Source organism: Rhinatrema bivittatum, chromosome 2 (assembly GCF_901001135.1).
Source record: "Rhinatrema bivittatum chromosome 2, aRhiBiv1.1, whole genome shotgun sequence".
NCBI lineage: Eukaryota > Metazoa > Chordata > Amphibia > Gymnophiona > Rhinatrematidae > Rhinatrema > Rhinatrema bivittatum.
In genome coordinates, this window is record NC_042616.1 from 196,027,846 (window position 1) to 196,046,591 (window position 18,746).

Here is an 18,746-nt window from a genome sequence, read left to right on the forward strand (position 1 = left end):
TCTAGGTCGAATACTATGAATTTAGCATCTCCCATTATTCATTCAGTTAAAAGATAGTTAATGCATCACAGATTACAATTAAACAGAACTAATTTTGCTTTCAGTAATAAAAAACCCAGAATGTTCTCTTCCAACTTCTCTCATACTGTCAGATTGTCAATTGCCTGTAAAACAGTTAGAAATCTGGGTACTGCATGTATTATCCTCTGAGTATGAGTGAACATATTGCCAATATGGTGAAGTCATCTTTCTACAAATCACACCTCCTCAAAAACTGTAAACCCTTTCTCAAAGGACCTGACTTTCGCTTTGGACTGCAAGCATTAATACTTACCTCCTTGGATTATTGCAACTCTATCTTGGACTTCCTCTCTCTGCCACGCAACCCTTACAAATAATACAAAATGCCACAGCGAGACTTTTAACTGGTTCAAAATGGAAGGATCATATAACTCCTGTATTCATCAAACTGCATTGCCTTCCCAAAGCCTAGAGGTCTACATATAAAGCTTTGAACTTGATTTATAAACTGCTAAACCAGTGCTTCTCAACCTTTTTTGTTTTGCGGCACACCTAGCAAAGAATTCATTTTGTTGTGGCACACCAACCGCTTCCTCTTCTCTTCCCTCATCCTCCATCCCACTGGCATCATCATCACCTTTTCCCTCCCCCCATCCCTTGGCACCATCACCTTCTCCCGTTCCTCTTTTCCCATCATCATAATCACCCCTCTCCCCTCCCCTGGCATCAACTTATTCTCTTTCCTCTCCACCACTCCCTGGCATCATCATCATCATTTTCTCTAGCCCTCATTCTCTCTGCCCCCACCCCTTGGCATCATCATCATCATCATCACCAACCCTCTCCCACCATCTCTTCCCCTCCCCTCAGATCATCATCACCATCCCTCTCCTTCTTCCCCATCATCATCACCTTCCTTCTCCCTCCCCACTCCTTTTCATCACCGTCTCTTTCCCTCCATCTCTCTCCCTCACTTCCAGGCATCATCATCACCTTTCCTTTCCCACATCTCTTCCTCACCGCCCTCTTGCATCACCATCACCTTCCCCCTCCACCCCTTCCTTCACCTCCTGACATCATCTTCTCTCCCTACCTCCTCACCCCTGGAATCATTACCACTTTCCCTTTCCCTCTATTCCTCTCCCTCTCTCCCACCCCTTGTCGTCATCATTTTCCTTCTCCCTCCATTCTCCCCCCACCCCAAAAATCATCACTTTCTGCCACCTCTTCCCTCCAACCATTCGCATCATCATGACCTTTCCTATCCCTTCACCACCATCAACTTCATCTTTCATCTCCCTCCAACTGGCATCATCTCCTTCCCTCTGCCTTCACCCCCTCCCTCAACCCTTAGCATCATTATCACCTTCCCACTGCCTCAACCCCCCTCCCTCACCCTCTGGCATCATCATCATCACCATCCCTCTCTCTCCACCCCTGTCCCTCACTCCTGGCATCATCATTATCTTCCCACTCTCTCTCTACCCCTCCTCATATCAATCACCTTCCCTTTCCCTCCATCTCCTGGAAGCACCTGCCTTCTCCCTCACTTTCTAGCATCATCATCATCATCATCTGCCCTCTTCCTCGCCCTCTGGCATCATCATCTTCCCTCATCTACACTCCTCTCCCCCACCAACATCATCATCATAATCTTCCATCTCCCCCAACCCCTGTCATCACCTTCTCTTCTCTTTCCTTCTACCCCCTGGCATTACCTTCCCTCAACCTCACTCCCTGGCATCATTGTCTTCCCTCTCCCTCCACCTCTCCTCCTCACCTCTTTGAAGCATCATTTTCCCTCTCCTCTATATCCTGTCCTCATCAAATTAACTTCTCTCTCCCCCACACCCGGAGGCACATTCAGCTGTCCCTTTCCCCATCTTCCCCCAATCCTTGAACTGCAGAAGTCTGGGAGCAGGCTTACCCAATGCTATTTCTTCCACCTTTGCCAGTTTTCCTCTGCAATCTGAACTGCAAGGGGCCAGCAAGTCTCACTAGTCTACAGAGCCTTGTGCAGTTTCCATTGCAGAGAGCCAGTAGTGGGAAAGCAGGAGCAGCTCCTAATAAGCACTGTCTGATGCCCCCTGCTGGTGGGAGGACACCCTGTAGGCCCAAAGTCAAAGGCAAAATAAAGACTGCAGCCGCACTTCAGTCGCGACACACCAGTTGGGAAATACTGTGCTAAATAATGATTCAACTTCTTGGCTTGCATCCACACTCAAGAGTTTATAAACCATCATGACAACTGTGATCAATAAACAAAAATCTGATTGAAGTGTCTACAGTTAAAATTGCCAGACTCGAGATCATGAGAAACCAAATGTTCTCAGTGGCATATCCAAGACTGTGGATTCAGCTACCTGAGCCCATACGTGTAGCATCGTCCATGAGCCTTTTTAAGAAAACGCTTAAGACTTACCTGTTCGTGCAGGCTTTCCAGTAATTTGGGCCAATTTTTTCCATTCTATTACTGTTTTTAGTGTTGTTTTTTTAACTCATATTGTGTTATACTTTCTGAACATGTATTTCTATTTATCATTATTGTAAGCTGCTATGAACTATCTTTGGAATGTGCGGGTTAAAAGAATTTTATAAATAAATACATGTCTGAAACTCAGTAAACAGAAAAGCACACAGAGAAGCTGATAATTAGTTTTATGTTTTTATAGTGGGGAAAAGAATTGAAAGGCTGTGGTAAGTGGACAAGAGATGGAAATAGACAGACTGGAAGGGCCTTACAGCTTTTGTCTTCTGACATGTTCTATGTTTTTCTGACTCATTTCCATGATTTTTATGTCATTAATGAAGGTACAACATCAAGAACTGAACACAGTACTCCAGATTGGGTCTCATTGATGACATTGATGATGTTAACCTACTTTTTGCTGTTAACATGTCTACTTTCGCAACCAAGCAACTGTTAGCTTTCCCTATTGCTTTATTACATTGACTGGCTGCCTTTAGGCGATCTTTAATGTTTTCTTCTAAATCTCTTTCTTATTTAACATTTTCCAGTTCTTGTCCTTCTAAATAAGTAACTAGTGGATGTCTGCACTACAAATGCATGATTTTATACTTTCTAGAATGGCAGCTCATTTTCCAAGCTCTCTTCCAGTTTTTTAATCTCTTTTCATTTTTTCCACCTCTTCTACTGTGTCCACTCTTTTTCAGATATTGGTATTCCCTGCATACAAGCATATTTTTACATCAAGTCCCTCCACAATATCACTAATACTGAAAAAAAACTGAGCTCGTGGGTATACCACTGGTCACTGTATCTTCTCCAGAGTGGACTCCATCGACCATCACCCTTCTTTGTTCTATTGCTCGACCAGTTTCTCACTCAATTTACCACTTTTCTTTCTACTCCTACACACCACCCAGTTTATTTACCAGTCTTTTACATGGAACAGTGTCAAAAGCCATACTGAAATCCCCATAAACACCATCTAGTCCATTTCTCTTATCCTCCACTTTTTTGGACACCTCTTTAAAGTACTCAATCAAGTACGTCTGACAGGATGCTGTCTGGTGGCCTGTCGTCTACTTTTTCTTTCGATAATTTTGCCCACGGCTGAAGTTAAACGACTGGGTCTTGTAGGTGCCACCTCCTCCTAATTCAACTTCTTGCGGAGTGGGATTGCATCTGTTCAGCAATACAAAATGCAATAGCAGCCTCTGTTAAGTTTTGCCTTCGATGTCATGTTTACTCTTTTAAACCTCACACCTCCAGCGGCAATATAAAACCTTCACTCCAGAAGAAAAATTAAGGTTTTTTGCATGATTGAAATAAGCCTTTTTATAATATAACTCCAATGAAAAGGAGGGGGAAATAGTCTTCTGAGCCTTTCCATTTGAGCAACAAAAGGAAACTAACTGCAGTTGAAATACCCTTTTATTTCCCGTACAGGTGCCAGGACTCCAACAGACGCCCAATTTATTACCCTGTCAACCGACTTAATAGAGCTAACACAAACTGCACTCAAATATGCCCAACAGACTGCAGTCAAGAGTTTTTCCACACTTTAGAAAATTCAGACTTGAGGCAAAGTGGAGGAGTGTGAAAAGGAAGAGAGGTGGGAGGGTAATACCCTGTTTTCTATTAGCGTGATGAATATGATCCTCTCACGTTTACAACATGCAATGCCATCTGTGAAACGCACAAGGCAAAAAGGAAGTTACTGCAGTGAGACAGCTGGGAAATCATTACCTAACTCTAAACCAGAAGCTTCCAGCCTCAAATATATTTCCTATACTACCTGTTTTTTTTTTATCCTCTACAATCCAAACCCTTCACTTGTCTACTGAAAAATAAAATCCTAGGAAAATATTAAACCCAGGACACATACAGGGCTGCAAAATTCTAATTTACTGTCGTTGAAATCTATTCTTGCAATGTTTCAAATCCATTTAATATACAACCTTAGATGGAATTTCTCTTTCACAATGTTAAGTCTACACAACCTGAGTTCACCAGTAATCGGATCGAAGTATAAATGCATGTACACTTTGAGCAGTGAAGATTTAAGAATGAAAATTACAAAATGAAAAAAGGCCATCATTTAAACATGCATACCTCAACCATAGTCATGATAATGTACTTTAACTTTGGAGGGTCCATATTCAGCCGCCAACTGAGATGGGGCTATTCTGGGATGGGACAGGTTATCTAGCTAATAGGGTCAGTTATCAAAATGCAATGTGGCCTTATCGCGTGCATTAGGGCCTTATCACGTGTGATAATGCCCTACCGCATCCGATAAGAGGGTGGGCAGGGTTTGGGCATGGTTATGACCCGGCAGTGCTGCGGGGTCATAACCACATTACCGCCAGCTGCACCGCAGGAAATAGCAACACCTTTTCCCGTGGTGCTATGGATGCGAAAGTGTGCAGCCTGCCTGCAACTGCAGTGGGTGAAAATGTACCGCCTCAATGCGGCCGGCTGCTCAATTTCGCCCCTGCCCATTTTTTTTTAGCGCTGCTCTATATAAATAAAGCAGAATGATGAATCTAGCTATTAGTTAGCTGGATAAATAATGATTTTTCAGCATTATCCTGAAGAGCACTCCCAAAGTTATCCGGATCTGTATGAGAAAGAGAGTGCCTATGTGTACGTGCCTATGTGCATGTGAAGGAGAGTGAGAGAGAATAAAAATTGTGTGGCCTTCTTCACCCAAATCCACAACAATCTCTGGAAAATCAAAAGATGCCAGGTATTTATTTAACGGTATGGAGAGCTGGAGATTTTTAAATTATTTGTTTTATTATTTTAAATTTTGGGGTGTTATTTCATGTGTCTGCTGTTTTGAAATATTTTATTGGTGTTTGAGAAATATTAGAACAAATTTATGTGACTTTAAATCATTAGGGGCCCAATATTGAAAGATGGTCATTTAAGTAACTTGGCCGGATACAACTAATCCTGCTAAATTACACTGTATTATGCTGTAGCACGGCCGTGTTGCTGAATATACGCATATATATTTGTACTTAGCTGTATCAGTTATAACTGTCTAATGCAGCTAAGACAAAATATTGCTACTTAGTTGCATAAGTTATGCAGCTAAGTCACGCCACCACTGCCCGCCCACAACTTACACAGCTAACATTTTAGCCACACAAGGGACTTATGTGGCCAAGCAGCAACTACTAAATGTAAATACATATTCAGTGGCCGCTACTTAACCACATAAGTCCTACTTATCCGGCTAAGTAGCGCTGAATGTTAATATTGGGCCCCCTATGTTTGATATATTCATTCTTTTTATGGTTTTAATATTATTAATGATGTCTTATATCTCTTGATTTTATTGCTTGATGTTTTGTGAGTGTGATTATGTTTTTGTTTTCCATTGTTACACTGCATAATACAGTCGGGCTTGTTGTGGTTACCAGAGCATGTTTGTGAGCGAGAGAGAATGAGTGAGCCAGAGGACTATTTAAGCCAGTGGGCCTGTGTCTGAGTATAAAAGAGAGCGATTGAGCCAGTGAGCATACATATGAGAGAGCAAATGAACCAGTGAGCATCTGTGTGAACAAGAGCATGAGTGTGTAACACAGTGAGCATGTCTGTGAGAGACAGCATGTGAGCCAGTGAACATGTATGAGAGAGCGCGTGATCTAATAAGCATGTGTGTGAGAGAGAATATGAGGGAGTTTGTGTGAGAATGAACATGTGTTAGAGAGAGAAGAAAGATGTACATATCCCCACCCGTTACTAATCCATGACAATATCAGGGTGACTGGAATCTAAAGTTCCCAGATACAGAGAGCAGGGGATTTATTTTAGCTTTAATTTTAATTATTGGGGAGTGTTTACTGTGTCTGCTATTTTGAAATATTTTACTGATGTTTGGGAAATTTAAAAAAAACAATGTTATGATCTTTTCATTAGCTGTTTTGAAATATTTATTCTTTTTATGAGTTTGGTTTTACTATTATGATTGATGCTTTATATTTCTTGATGTTATTGTTTGATGTTTAGTGAAGAATGATATTTGTTTTTCCATTCCAAACAGAGTCTGGCTTGTTGCGGTTTCAAGTTCAATTTTTGTCTGCATGTTTCTATTTATACTTTATTATCTCTTCATTTTGTATTTGATGAGGGTCTGTTTGTGTTTTACATGTGTGTCTAAGGTGAGGTATCCTGCTAAGCAGACTTGGCTGGCCCCAAACTATTTGCATGAATGGAATGGGGGTCTACAGCTTTGTTTACTCATTGCTGGTCTAGAGAATGCTCTATTTCTTATTTAGGAAAATGTGAAATTTATTTTGGAGATATTTGGGCTTAATTCTACTGGGTTTCAGAGTCAACTTGGCGTGTTGATGCATGTGCTGCAGAGAACGTGCACAAGGGAGTAAGATACCCCTTGGGCTGTTTTTAAAAAAATCCCCATGGCTGATATTTTCCTGCAATCCACCCCTGCTTGGAACCCATATAGTATTAGGCCTATTGAAAAGTGAGTTGGGTATGGACTTGTCCCTCAAAAAGTAAAGAGTAAACTGAATTACAAGTACAATATAGTAAACCTCCCATACCAAAACACCACTAACTGCCAGTACTCAACCAATGAAAAGGTATTACCTATGAAAAGGTAATACTCTAGATATTACACTAGGCCCTAAAACATCAATATACATCCTATTAGGAAAACAGAATAAGCAGGCTGCTATAGATGCCTACATTGATACTACACAATAGCAGATTACCTCACTTTGGTTACATTTGCAAAACACAGGCACAGCCTCACTAAATATAGAATGAAAAGTCCATATAATATAAATAGAAATGTACTGATAAAAGCTCATCTAGAAAATTCAAAAAGTCAGACTCGGTACGCAGTGCAACAATGGAGAAACTGAAACATTTCTATAAACTCACTTCAGCAGAATACAACAATCACAAAAAGATCTACTTACAAACACCCAACTAATCAATGTTCATAATCTTAAGGAAATTTTCATATAGCACCAAGGACTGTACAAGGAGTAGAGAGAATGAAAAGTGATTTAAGAAACTTGAAGGGTGGTCAAAGATTTTGCAGCTGGGATTCAATGCCAAGAAGTGCAGAGTCATGCATCTGGAATGCAGCAATCTAAATGAGCTTTAATGTTTTGGGGCGGTGAAAGACTAATGCACACAGACTGGAGAGGGACCTTGGTATGATAGTTCTGAGGATCTGAAGTAATGTGACAAGGCGATAGCTAAAGCCAGACGAATATGGGGCTGCATAGAGAAATGAATAACACGTAAGAAAAAGAGGTGATAATACCCTTAATATGGGTCCTTGGAGAGGCCCTGGAGAACTGCATTCAATACTGGTGCCCATCTCTCAAAAAGAATAAAGTCAGGATAGAGGCGATCCAAAGAAGAGCGACCAAAATGGAGAGGGGTCAGCATTGGAAGATTATGAGGAGAGGCTGAAGGATCTGAATATGTACACCCTGGTATAAAGGAAGTGCAGGGGAGATATGATACAGACCTTCTAATATCTGATAGGTTTTAATGATGCAAAATTGTCAAACCTTTTCCGTTGGAAAGAAATCAATAAAACCAGGGGTTATGAAATGAAACTCCAGGGAGGACAACTCAGAACCAATGTCAGCAATATTTCTTCACGAGAGGGTAATGAATGCCTGGAATGCCTTTCAGACGAGATGGTGAAGACTAAAACAGTCAAGGACTTCAAAGGGGCATGGGATAAACACTGTGGATCCCTAAAGGCTGGAGGATGGAAATGAAGGAAAGAGTGCATGGGGGTAACTGGGGGTAACTTGCTGGTGTGGCAGTTGCTTCACTTAACAAATAAGCCTTGATACTCTTAATCCAACTCCATCACTGCTCTCTGCTTCAATGGCAGTGAGAAAAGGGGAACTGGATTCAGACAGCAACCAATGAGGCCCCAACTTTTACAGTTTAGGGAAACAACATCGGGGTACTAGCTGATGCAGCATTTACTACCCTTAGGGGTAGATTTTCAGAGCCCTGCTCGCCTAAATCCGCCCAAAACCGGGCGGATTTAGGCGAGCAGGGCCCTGCGCGCCGGGAGGCCTATTTTACATAGGCCTCCCGGCGCGCGCAGAGCCCCGGGACTCGCGTAAGTCCCGGGGTTCTCGGAGGGGGGCGTGTCGGGGGGCGTGTCGGGGGCGGGCCCGGTCGTCGCGGCGTTCCGGGGGCGTGTCGGCAGCGTTTTTGGGGGCGGGTACGGGGCGTGGCTACGGCCCGGGGGCGTGGCCGCGCCCTCCATACCCGCCCCCAGGTCGCGGCCCGGCGCGCAGCAGGCCCGCTGGCGCGCGGGGATTTACGTCTCCCTCCGGGAGGCGTAAATCCCCCGACAAAGGTAAGGGGGGGGTGTAGACAGGGCCGGGCGGGTGGGTTAGGTAGGGGAAGGGAGGGGAAGGCAAAGGAAAGTTCCCTCCAAGGCCGCTCCGATTTCGGAGCGGCCTTGGAGGGAACGGGGGGAGGCAGCGCGGCTCGGCGCGCGCAGGCTATACAAAATCGATAGCCTTGCGCGCGCCGATCCAGGATTTTAGTGGATACGCGCGGCTCCGCGCGTATCTACTAAAATCCAGCGTACTTTTGCTTGAGTCTGATGCGCAAGCAAAAGTAGGCTGATCGCGCTTCTTTTAAAATCTACCCCTTAATCATTAAGCCTGATACTTTGATTCAACTCCAACATTACTCTCTGATTTCATGTTAACGGTTAAGGGAAATTGGATTCAAACAGCATCCAAGGGCCCTGACTTTTACGGTCTGGTAAACTGATAAGCATGGGGGTAAACCTGCACAGTGCAAGCAGTTACTGGCATAAGCTTGCTGGGTAGACTGGGTGGATCATTTGGTCCTTTTCTGCCGTTATTTCTATGTTTCTATGTATGTATATGTGTGTGCGTGTGCGAGAGAGAAAGTACACTGAGTACAAGCTTTGCTATCTCTATTTATACAGCAGACGTTATCAACAACAATAAAACTGTAAACCTATTATGCAATCAGGCTAAGACTCTCCTTTCAATGCATTATCTTTGCTTTCCTATCATTACTATGCAATTGTGTACTGCAGAGACATCTGTAACGGAAGACGCTAAAAATGTCTTTCTGCATCAAACTTTTACAAATTGAGACCTTAGTAGCTCAAATCACAATTAGTGCAAGTTTCAAATAGTCCTCATGGTGGTAAAGTATATGAGTGATTCTAATTTTTAATGAATAATTACCTGGACAGTTTCTCTTTGAAAAAAACAAAAAAAAAAAACAAACGAAAAACAAAGCACCTTAAAAACACCTGCCCACTGTGCCCCTACTATTTTTTGCAGGCTACTGATAGGGGTAAAACAGAATGCAAACTCCTGACAATGTCATGTAGATGTGCTGCTTTCTTCCCTTTACCTGAACTCATACCCAGAATTGCCTTCTTGAGATCTAGCTAAAAGAATGCATGCTATGGAAGCCTCTCTGTACTTTTAGCTGGTCATAAAAGGGCAGTTTCAGATAGGGCAAGCTAGGGACATTAATCCTTTTTAAAAAGACATATTGCTTTAAAAAATGGCAACAATATGTCTGTAATTATCAAATATATGTTCCTTTAATTTTTAAGTACTGTGTTCACTATATTATTCACGAAGTGGATACTCAAGTTCCAAACATTCCACTTACTTCAGCTTACTTAAAAACATTAAGGCAGATGATGGGGATTAAATTCAATCAAATGCCCCACACACTGGTCTCTTTCCAAGATAGAACTTTGCTCAGACCTTTTCCAACCATGATCACAAGATCTGAGACAGTTTCTGGCACAGAAGCTGCAATTTTGCTCAAATTTTAATCTAATACATTTAAAGGTTGTCAAACTATATACTTACAAGACAAATCTGTGTGGAAATGGACTCCCTCTCCAAAAAGACATCAAGCTGGGTTAATTATGATCTAGGGACCAGAATAGAGTGGTCAACTCAGAACATCCGAAAAGAAGGATAAAATGTGGGACAAAATTTACATAGAATTTGCATATAAACTAGCAAAATTAATTTGCATATGCAAATATATTCACATTAGATACGACATTACAATTTATTACTATAATTTAAAAAGAAATATAACTCATCATATTGTATCAGACTCTACCAATGCAGATTACAGCAACTATATGGGTTCATTGCCCCCATCTCTTACTTCTTACTCCCACAATCATTTTATGAAGTATTTTAGTTTAGTTTATTTACTTGATTAATCACTATTTCTCACAACAATAAAAGAAAGCAATGAATGAATATAAATGGTAAAACAAAATGCGAACAAAACAATCTTACAGTGATAACAAAATAAAATAAAACAAAGCGATGTAGAAGTATAGATAAAATTTAAAGCAAAAAACAATCTTAGGGGCTGATGCAATAAAGTTGCATAGAAAGCGAGCGCTGAACAGTCAGCGCCTGCTCTCTTAATGCGCCCCAGGCACCCCCAAGGGGGGACGCCTTGCAATATTAAAATTAGGGGGTCACGTTAGTGCAAGCGACCCTAGCGCCTCCTTGCTAACGCGAACCCAATCGGTTTTTGTGACCGCTGTACGCCGGTCACGAAAACCGATGCCGAGTTTATCAGCATCGATATTCCTTACCGGCGGACAGCCACGAAAACCGACGCCAATAAACCCGGCACTGGTTTTCCTTAGCGGCGGACGGGCATCACGAAAACCAAACGCCGGGTTTATCGGTGTCGGTTTTCGTGATGGGTCCGATTGTCAATTTCTTTTTTTTTACTTTTATTTTTTTTTATTTTTCATCCTACTTAATATCACAACATATTAAGTAGGAGGCAGTACAGAAAAGCAGTTTCTTCTGCTTTTCTGTACTTGTTTTTCATGTGCACAGCTATTAACGCCTGCTCCAGGGGCAGGCGTTAATAGATGACAAATGTGCGTCCGAGATGCACATTTTTTTTTTTTTGCATCGGGAGTGAATGCCTATATAGCCTCAATCACATGCAAATGCATGTGATGATCGCTATTAGATTTACTCCACGTTGGATGCGTGTTGAATATGCACTAATCCCCTTATTGCTTTACGGGATTGATTAGCGCCTATTCTACCCGTATCCAACTGCAGGTTAACAGTGTGTTTGGCTCAGCGAACCGTACTGCATCGGCCCCTTATAGTGTTACAAAATAAAATAGAACATATGAACATAAGAGTCTAAAAATAGAATTAATGAAATAGGACAATATAAGACATATAAAACAAAAGAAAATAAGCTTAAAAATAATAAAAACAATAGGTCAAAACATGAACCAAAGGCAGCATGGATATAAACTGCCTTCTGGCCACTCGATAGCCCTTTCAGACCTGACACTGGTCCAGTCTTCAGGTACAATGAACAATTTTAATGCTAGGTTATAATGGGAACACTGAGAGGAGAGGATCACCTTGCTGGTGGCTGAGAAGAATCAGTAAGTACTGCTTGGAGAAATTTTAAAAACTTGAAAGTATTGGGGAGAAGTAAACTATTGGGGTATATTTTGCTGTGTGTTTTGTTTTAAATAGAAGGCAGGCAACAAATAGAAGTTGTGTGTTTAAATAGCTAGTTAGAAAGGTAGGCAACAGAAGTTTGTGTGTTGGTATTTCCCAACCCTCCCACCCCTAGCTTATCCTTTATAGGCAGATGTCATTTTCACACTTAAAAAAAATAAAATCAGCTTTTGAATTAAACTGAGAAATTCTCCACACCTTATCAAGAGTTTGATCATTCCCTTGTAGGTCACTACCAGATATATAGGGCCAGATTTTCAAAGCCTTACGTGCGTAGATGGGGTTACGTATACCGGGCCTATTTTACAAAGGCCCGGCGAAATGCGTATGCCCCAGGACGCGTCTAAGTCCTGGGGCTTGAAAAAGGAGCGGGGAGGGGCGGGGCCAGAGGCCTCCAGCACAGCGGCCATTTGCTGCTGTGTCAGAGAATTGTGTGTCGGCAGGCAGGCGCAAGAGGTAAAATAAAGGTCGGAGGATTAGGATAGGGCTGGGGCGGGAGGGTTAGGGGAAGGGAAGTTAGGTTAGGGGGTTAGGAAGGGAACGGTGAAGGGCCGCGGGTGTCGGCGCATGCAGGGTGCACAACTGTGCACCCCTTGTGCATGCCAAACCCCCGATTTTATAACATGTGCGCATGCCGGGTAGCGCGCGCATATGGATGCCCGTGCGTAGTTTTAAAAATCTACCCCATAGTGAATACACTAATACATTTTAAAGGACCCTAATTGTACACATTCCTACTCCCATAGCAACCTAAAACCTACCTAGAAACTGAACAAACTTAAGATGAAGGCAGCAAGAGGGGGGCCTCTCAGTCTTTTGCATCGAGTGTCACATGTATGATTTCTTACCTGCCAGTGAGAAATTGAACATGTGCATCCGATGCAAAGAGCTCTTGTCTCTCAGAAGAACAAGTCCAATTACTGAAGGCTGGAGTGGCAGACCTGGAGGAGCTGAGGCAGACAGACAGGTATATAGATGAGACCTTCAGAGACATAGTAGCCAAGTCCCAACTCCAGTCTAGTAGCCCTGTTGCTGCCTTGGAGGAGGAATGTCTCATGATTGAAAAGCATCAACCTGGTGCAGCAGGAAAATGATCCTGTAGCAAGGACCTGCTCTTCAGATGGTGCATTATCCTCTCGCACTGAGGATGTGTCTGCCAGGGCTACAGCCCAGGAAGGAAGGGTTAAGTCAGCCGTCATAGTTAGTGATTCGATTATTAGCAATTTAGACAGCTAGGTGGCTGGTGGGCATAATGATCATCTGGTAACCTACCTACCTGATGAGAAAGTGGCGGAACTCAAGTGTCACCTAGATAGGATTCTAGACAGAGCTGGGAAGGAGCTGGCTGTTGTGGTACATGTGGGCACCAACATAGGAAATGTGGGAGGGAGGTTTCTGGAAGCCAAACTTAGGCTCTTGGTAGAAAGCTGAAATACAGAACCTCCAGAGTAGCGTTCTCTGAAATACTCCCTGTTCCACGCGCAGGTCCCCAGAGGCAGGCAGAGCTCCGAAGTCTCAATGCGTGGATGAGATAATAGTGCAAGGAGGAGGGATTCAATTTTGTAATGAACTGGATTCCTTTGGGAAGGGAGAGTCTTTTCCAAAGGGATGGGCTCCACCTTAACCTTTAATAAGGAGACAGAGTAACTTTTAATCTAGAACAAAGGGGAAAGCCAACAGTCGCTCATCAGCAAATGGTTCGGAGGGAGGTATCTTCAACGGATACTAATGAAGCATTAGAGTTAGGGCATCCCAACAGAGGGGTTCCAATAATAAATAAAGTAATCCAAGTGCCTAAAATTAAAAACTCACCTGAGCTAAAAGATTCTAATTTATCCCTGTCAACAGAAAAGCAAAATATAAATACAAACAAAAAACACACTATGAAATGTTTGTTTGCTAATGCAAGAATTCTAAGAAGTTAGTTGGGAGAATCAGAGTGTATAGCATTGAATGATGACATAGTCTTAACTGGCATCTCAGAGACATTGTGAAAAGAGGATAACCAATGGGACAGTGCTATACCAGAATACAAATTATATCGCAATAACAGAAAGGAGAATCTTGGTGGCGGGTGGCACTTTATGTCCGGGGTGGCATAGAGTTCAATAGGATAAAGATCTTACATGAGAGTAAATGCCCAATCAAAACTTATGGGTAGAAATGCCTTGTGTGTTGCGGAAGAGTCTAGTGATAGTATACTACCGTCCAACTGGCAAAAATGGTGAGATGGACAGTGAAATGCAAAGAAAGACTAGGGAAGCTAACCAACTGGAAGTGCAGTAATAATGGGGGATTTCAATTATCTCCATGGTGAGACCGCACCTTGAATACTGTGTACAATTCTGGTCACCGCATCTCAAAAAAGATATAGTTGTGATGGAGAAGGTACAGAGAAGGGCAACCCAAAATGATAAAGGGGATGGAACAGCTCCCCTATGAGGAAAGGCTGAAGAGGTTAGGGCTGTTCAGCTTGGAGAAGAGTCGGCTGAGGGGGGATATGATAGAGGTCTTTAAGATCATGAGAGGTCTTGAACGAGTAGAAGTAAATCAGTTATTTACACTTTTGGATAATAGAAGGACTAGCGGGTACTTCATGAAGTTAGCAAGTAGCACATTTAAGACTAATCGGAGAAAATTATTTTTCACTCAATGCACAATTAAGCTCTGGAATTGTTGTCAGAGGATGTGGTTAGTGAAGTTAGTGTAGCTGATTCAAAAAAGGTTTGGATAAGTTCTTGGAGGAGAAGTCCATTAACTGCTATTAATCAAGTTTACTTAGGGAATAGCCACTGCTATTAATTGCATCAGTAGCATGGGATCTTCTTGGTGTTTGGGTAATTGCCAGATTCTTGTGGCTTGGATTGGCCGCTGTTGAAAACAGGATACTGGGCTTGATGGTCCCAGTATGGTATGTTCTTATGTAGATTATTACTATAGATCTGAAATTTAATTTTTTAAAATATTCAGAACCCTGGGGTGCATACCATCTGGTACAGGTGATTTGCTACTCTTAGTTTATCAATCTGTCTTTCTACATCTTCCAGGTTCACCGTGATTTGGTTCAGTTCATCTGAATCTTCATCCTTGAAAACAGTCTCCAGACCTGGTGTTATGGAGATGGAGACCTTGAGCATGGAAAGCTCAGATGGCTTCACATCTGTTGGGAAGCGCTAGGAGAGCGGTTCCGCTTTCCAGGGGAATGTTTGTTCTTGGACCACGACTCGACCCCAGAGGAACTCCGAAGAGGTGCCGCGGCAGGCAAGGCATGCCCGAGCATGGGCTGGACAGGAGCGAGGCTGGACTGAAGACAGATGATTGAGGAGACTGACCCTCCTCCGGACCTGAACACTTCGGGAAGACCATCAACGCAATGGTGGTCTTATGAACAGTCCTACGACCATTCCAAGCACTTCATACCTGCCGCTGGTAATGACAAGAAGCAGCAGGCCGGATGGAGGCCAGGGCAGCGAAGACTGGAACATGGAGATTCAGACGAGGACTCAGGAATGAGGTACTTGGATACACAGACGAAGACTCAGTAACGAGGTACTTGGATACACATACGAAGACTCAGAAACGAGGTACTTGGATGCACTGACGAAGACTCAGGAACGAGGTACTTGGATGCACAGACGAAGACTCAGGAACAAGGTATTCAGAGAAAGGTTCAAGGTATTCAGAAGACTCAAGCTAGGTTCAAGGCATTCGGGAGAATCAAGCAAAGTTCAAGGTATTCAGGAGAGTCAAGTAAAGTACTGGGTTGAGAATGCGACGCAGCGCGCCCCTACACAGTCCACCCGCGGGACTGGTTGCAGACCACGCTGGACTTGAAGAGCCTCTAGACGCGATGATGGAAGCTGATACTGGAACATGGCAAAGATACTGAAGAGGCCTGCACCGAGGCACGCCCTACACAGCCACCAGTGCTGGTCGCGGACCACGCTGTAACGGAGCAGGTTCAAACAGAGTCTTAGGCATGGACGGTGCAGACACAAGGTATCCCGAGGGTGAGCAAAGTTCAAGACACAGAACCAAGATACGACTTGGCTTTAAGCAAGGGATTCAGGACCAAGACACAGCTTGGCTTCTAGCAAGGGATTCCCTCCAGAGCTTGAGCTGTGGTAGTGAAGAAGGCATAGTACCATGAAGCGCCCTACTCAGCCCACCCATGGGACTGGTCGCAGACCACGACATGGCATGCCAGGAAAGGTGGTGACGATGAACCTGGGGTTCAGGACATCGGGACTGGATCACAGACTTCAGGAACAGGAGATGGAATCAGGACTGGATTACAAACATCAGGAATAAGAGATGGACATCAGGACTGGATTACGAACATCAGAAGCAGAAGACGGACATCTGGACTGGAACACAGACATCAGGAATGGATCACGGACTTCAAGTCGAGACATGGAGCGCCGACAGGAAACGAAGAACACAGGACCTTGAGGAAGAGCTGGAACAGCGAGACTCCTGGAGGGAAGGACAGGAACATCCAGGAGCAACTAACTCCTGGCAAGGCAAAGCCTGGAATGAATGCTGGCCCTTTTGCAGGGCTGAAGAGGACAACGCCCAGGGAAAAGCCTAGCAGGGGGCCATACCTGGCTGGCCCTTGAAAATGAGAAGACAGGCGCACGCCCGTGCCTAGGATAACTGGAGAGAAGAGCAGGATCCGCTGATGGCGTCCTCAGCCTCGTGGAGGGCCAGGAAGCAAGGCAGGCAGTAGAAGCACCGGCAGGGATGGCTTCCCTGTTGGCTGAAGACCCCAGGAACGGCAGCAATGGAGCGGCAGCCCTGCCACAGAGCTGGGTGAAGAAACGCAGGCTGCAGGCACCAGCAGGGACTGCTTCCCTGCCAGCTGAAGACCCCGGCAGTGGTGAGGACGGCTCCCTGCCGTCCTAGGACCCCGGAAGCGGCAGGAGCAGCAGCGGCGGTCCCTGCCGCAAAGAGAGGAGAGAAGGAGCTGCAGTGGGTACCATCCTCATGGGAGGCTCCCAGTGTCTCGGCCCTGCCGCACAGGGCAGGAGAACGCGGCTCCCGTGCCGCGTTGGAAGAAAGCAGCGCTAGCGGCCCGACTGGCCGCGGGAGGTAGGGGACCTGCCCGTGCTCCTCGCGGGCAGGTACACAACACCTGGTACCTCCTAAACATCCTCATTAGTAAACACAGAAGCAAAGAATTAATTTAGTCTTTCCTTGATGGCCTTATCTTCCCTAAGAGCCCCTTTAACCCCTCGATCTTCTAATGGTAAAGCCGACTCCCTCACAAGTTTCCTGCTTCTGACATATTTTTAAAAGCTTTTATTATGAGTTTTTATCTCTATGACCAATTTCATTTCACATGCTTTCTTAGCATGTCTTACCAATGTTTTACATTGAACTTGGTAAAAATAAATGCAAAAGCCCAGAATTTCCACCCTAATGACACACAATTATAATGTAAGGAAACGCCAATGAAAAAACAATCATAAAGCTACTAAGTAAATACTAGCGCTTCTTATAATACACTATTGTAAAACGCATGAGCAAGCCTGACGACGTACCCATCTAAGCACAGGCCACCTGGACCCCTACATCAGTGGTCCCCAACCTTTTTTGCACTAGGGACCGGCTTCAAGCAGCAGACCATTTTTCCATGGCCTGGCAGGGCGGGGTGGGGGTGGGGCTTTGGTCATATGGGGGCGAGGTTATGGATGGGGTTGGATTTTAGTGCATACTTATTTAATTATGACATTTATAAATCCTGCACCTCCAGTTCTCTAACTCTGTGCATCCACTGAAATTCCCCCAAACAATGGAGCTTGGATGTTTCCCTCCTCATCATCAACGCAAGAACTTGCCTATTGGGCAATTCTTGCGATTAAGACGCTTATGTAGCAAGAAAGAAGAATTTTTCCAGCAAGCTGAAATATTGGCAAGCAGGCTATTGCAACGAGGCTATCCCATTTGTATATTAAAAAATCCTTAAAAAGCTTCCAATGTGGAACGTTACTGGCTTCTATTAGATAAAGTACATAATGAAATGCAGTCTCCCTTAGTTTGCACAATACCATTTTCAGATCGAGCAGTGTTGATAGCATCTCTCATTACACATCATTGGACAGTCTTACGACCACATTTGGAGGTCTTTGAAGAACGCTCCCTTATTACCTACAGTCGGGGACACAATATTGGTGACACCCTGGTACATTCTTTTTTGAAAGAACCAATAATCGCAGACCCTAGATTCCCCCGGGGACATTGGTCTTGTCAAAATTGTTCGGTATGCGATCAAGCAATTACGGGGGAAATCTGGGAAGATTCCTATGGATTTGTCCATCGAGCTTTTCAATATTCAGACTGTTCCTCAACGCATGTAATATCTGATTCAATGTCCATGTCAATTATATTACATAGGTAGAACTAAGAGGATGGTGCGTACTAGATTGATAGAGCACAGAACTTGTATTTCTACAGAAAAACTCACAGCTCCAATGGTCAAACATTGTAAAGAATTCCATCATAAATTTGATGATCTTCGCTGGCGAGTTTTGGAGAGAATACAAATGCATCCACAAGGGGGAGCTATCAATAAGATCTTGAATTTTAAAGAGCAACAATAGATCTTTAAATTGCGAACTGTAGCACCTGGAGGTTTAAATGCCTCCGTTGAGTGGTATTCCCTCACTTAGGGGAGGCGGAGACTATTGATATCACTTGGT

General features: G+C 43.7%; 1 protein-coding gene across 5 annotated transcripts in view; it reads right to left on the bottom strand.

The window, feature by feature from the left end:
• The window catches only part of AGMO (alkylglycerol monooxygenase), a 672,742-nt gene that overhangs the window by 603,060 nt on the left and 50,936 nt on the right, over positions 1 to 18,746 (bottom strand). Inside the window, exon 1 of one of the 5 annotated variants that reach the window (XM_029589006.1) lies at positions 10,384 to 10,447. The exons of the other annotated variants lie outside the window; for them this stretch is intronic. Coding sequence (XP_029444866.1) covers positions 10,384 to 10,427 — 44 coding nt within the window. The 5' untranslated portion in view covers positions 10,428 to 10,447. Of the gene's footprint in view, positions 1 to 10,383; positions 10,448 to 18,746 lie in introns of those variants that run through there. 5 annotated transcript variants of the gene reach the window in all.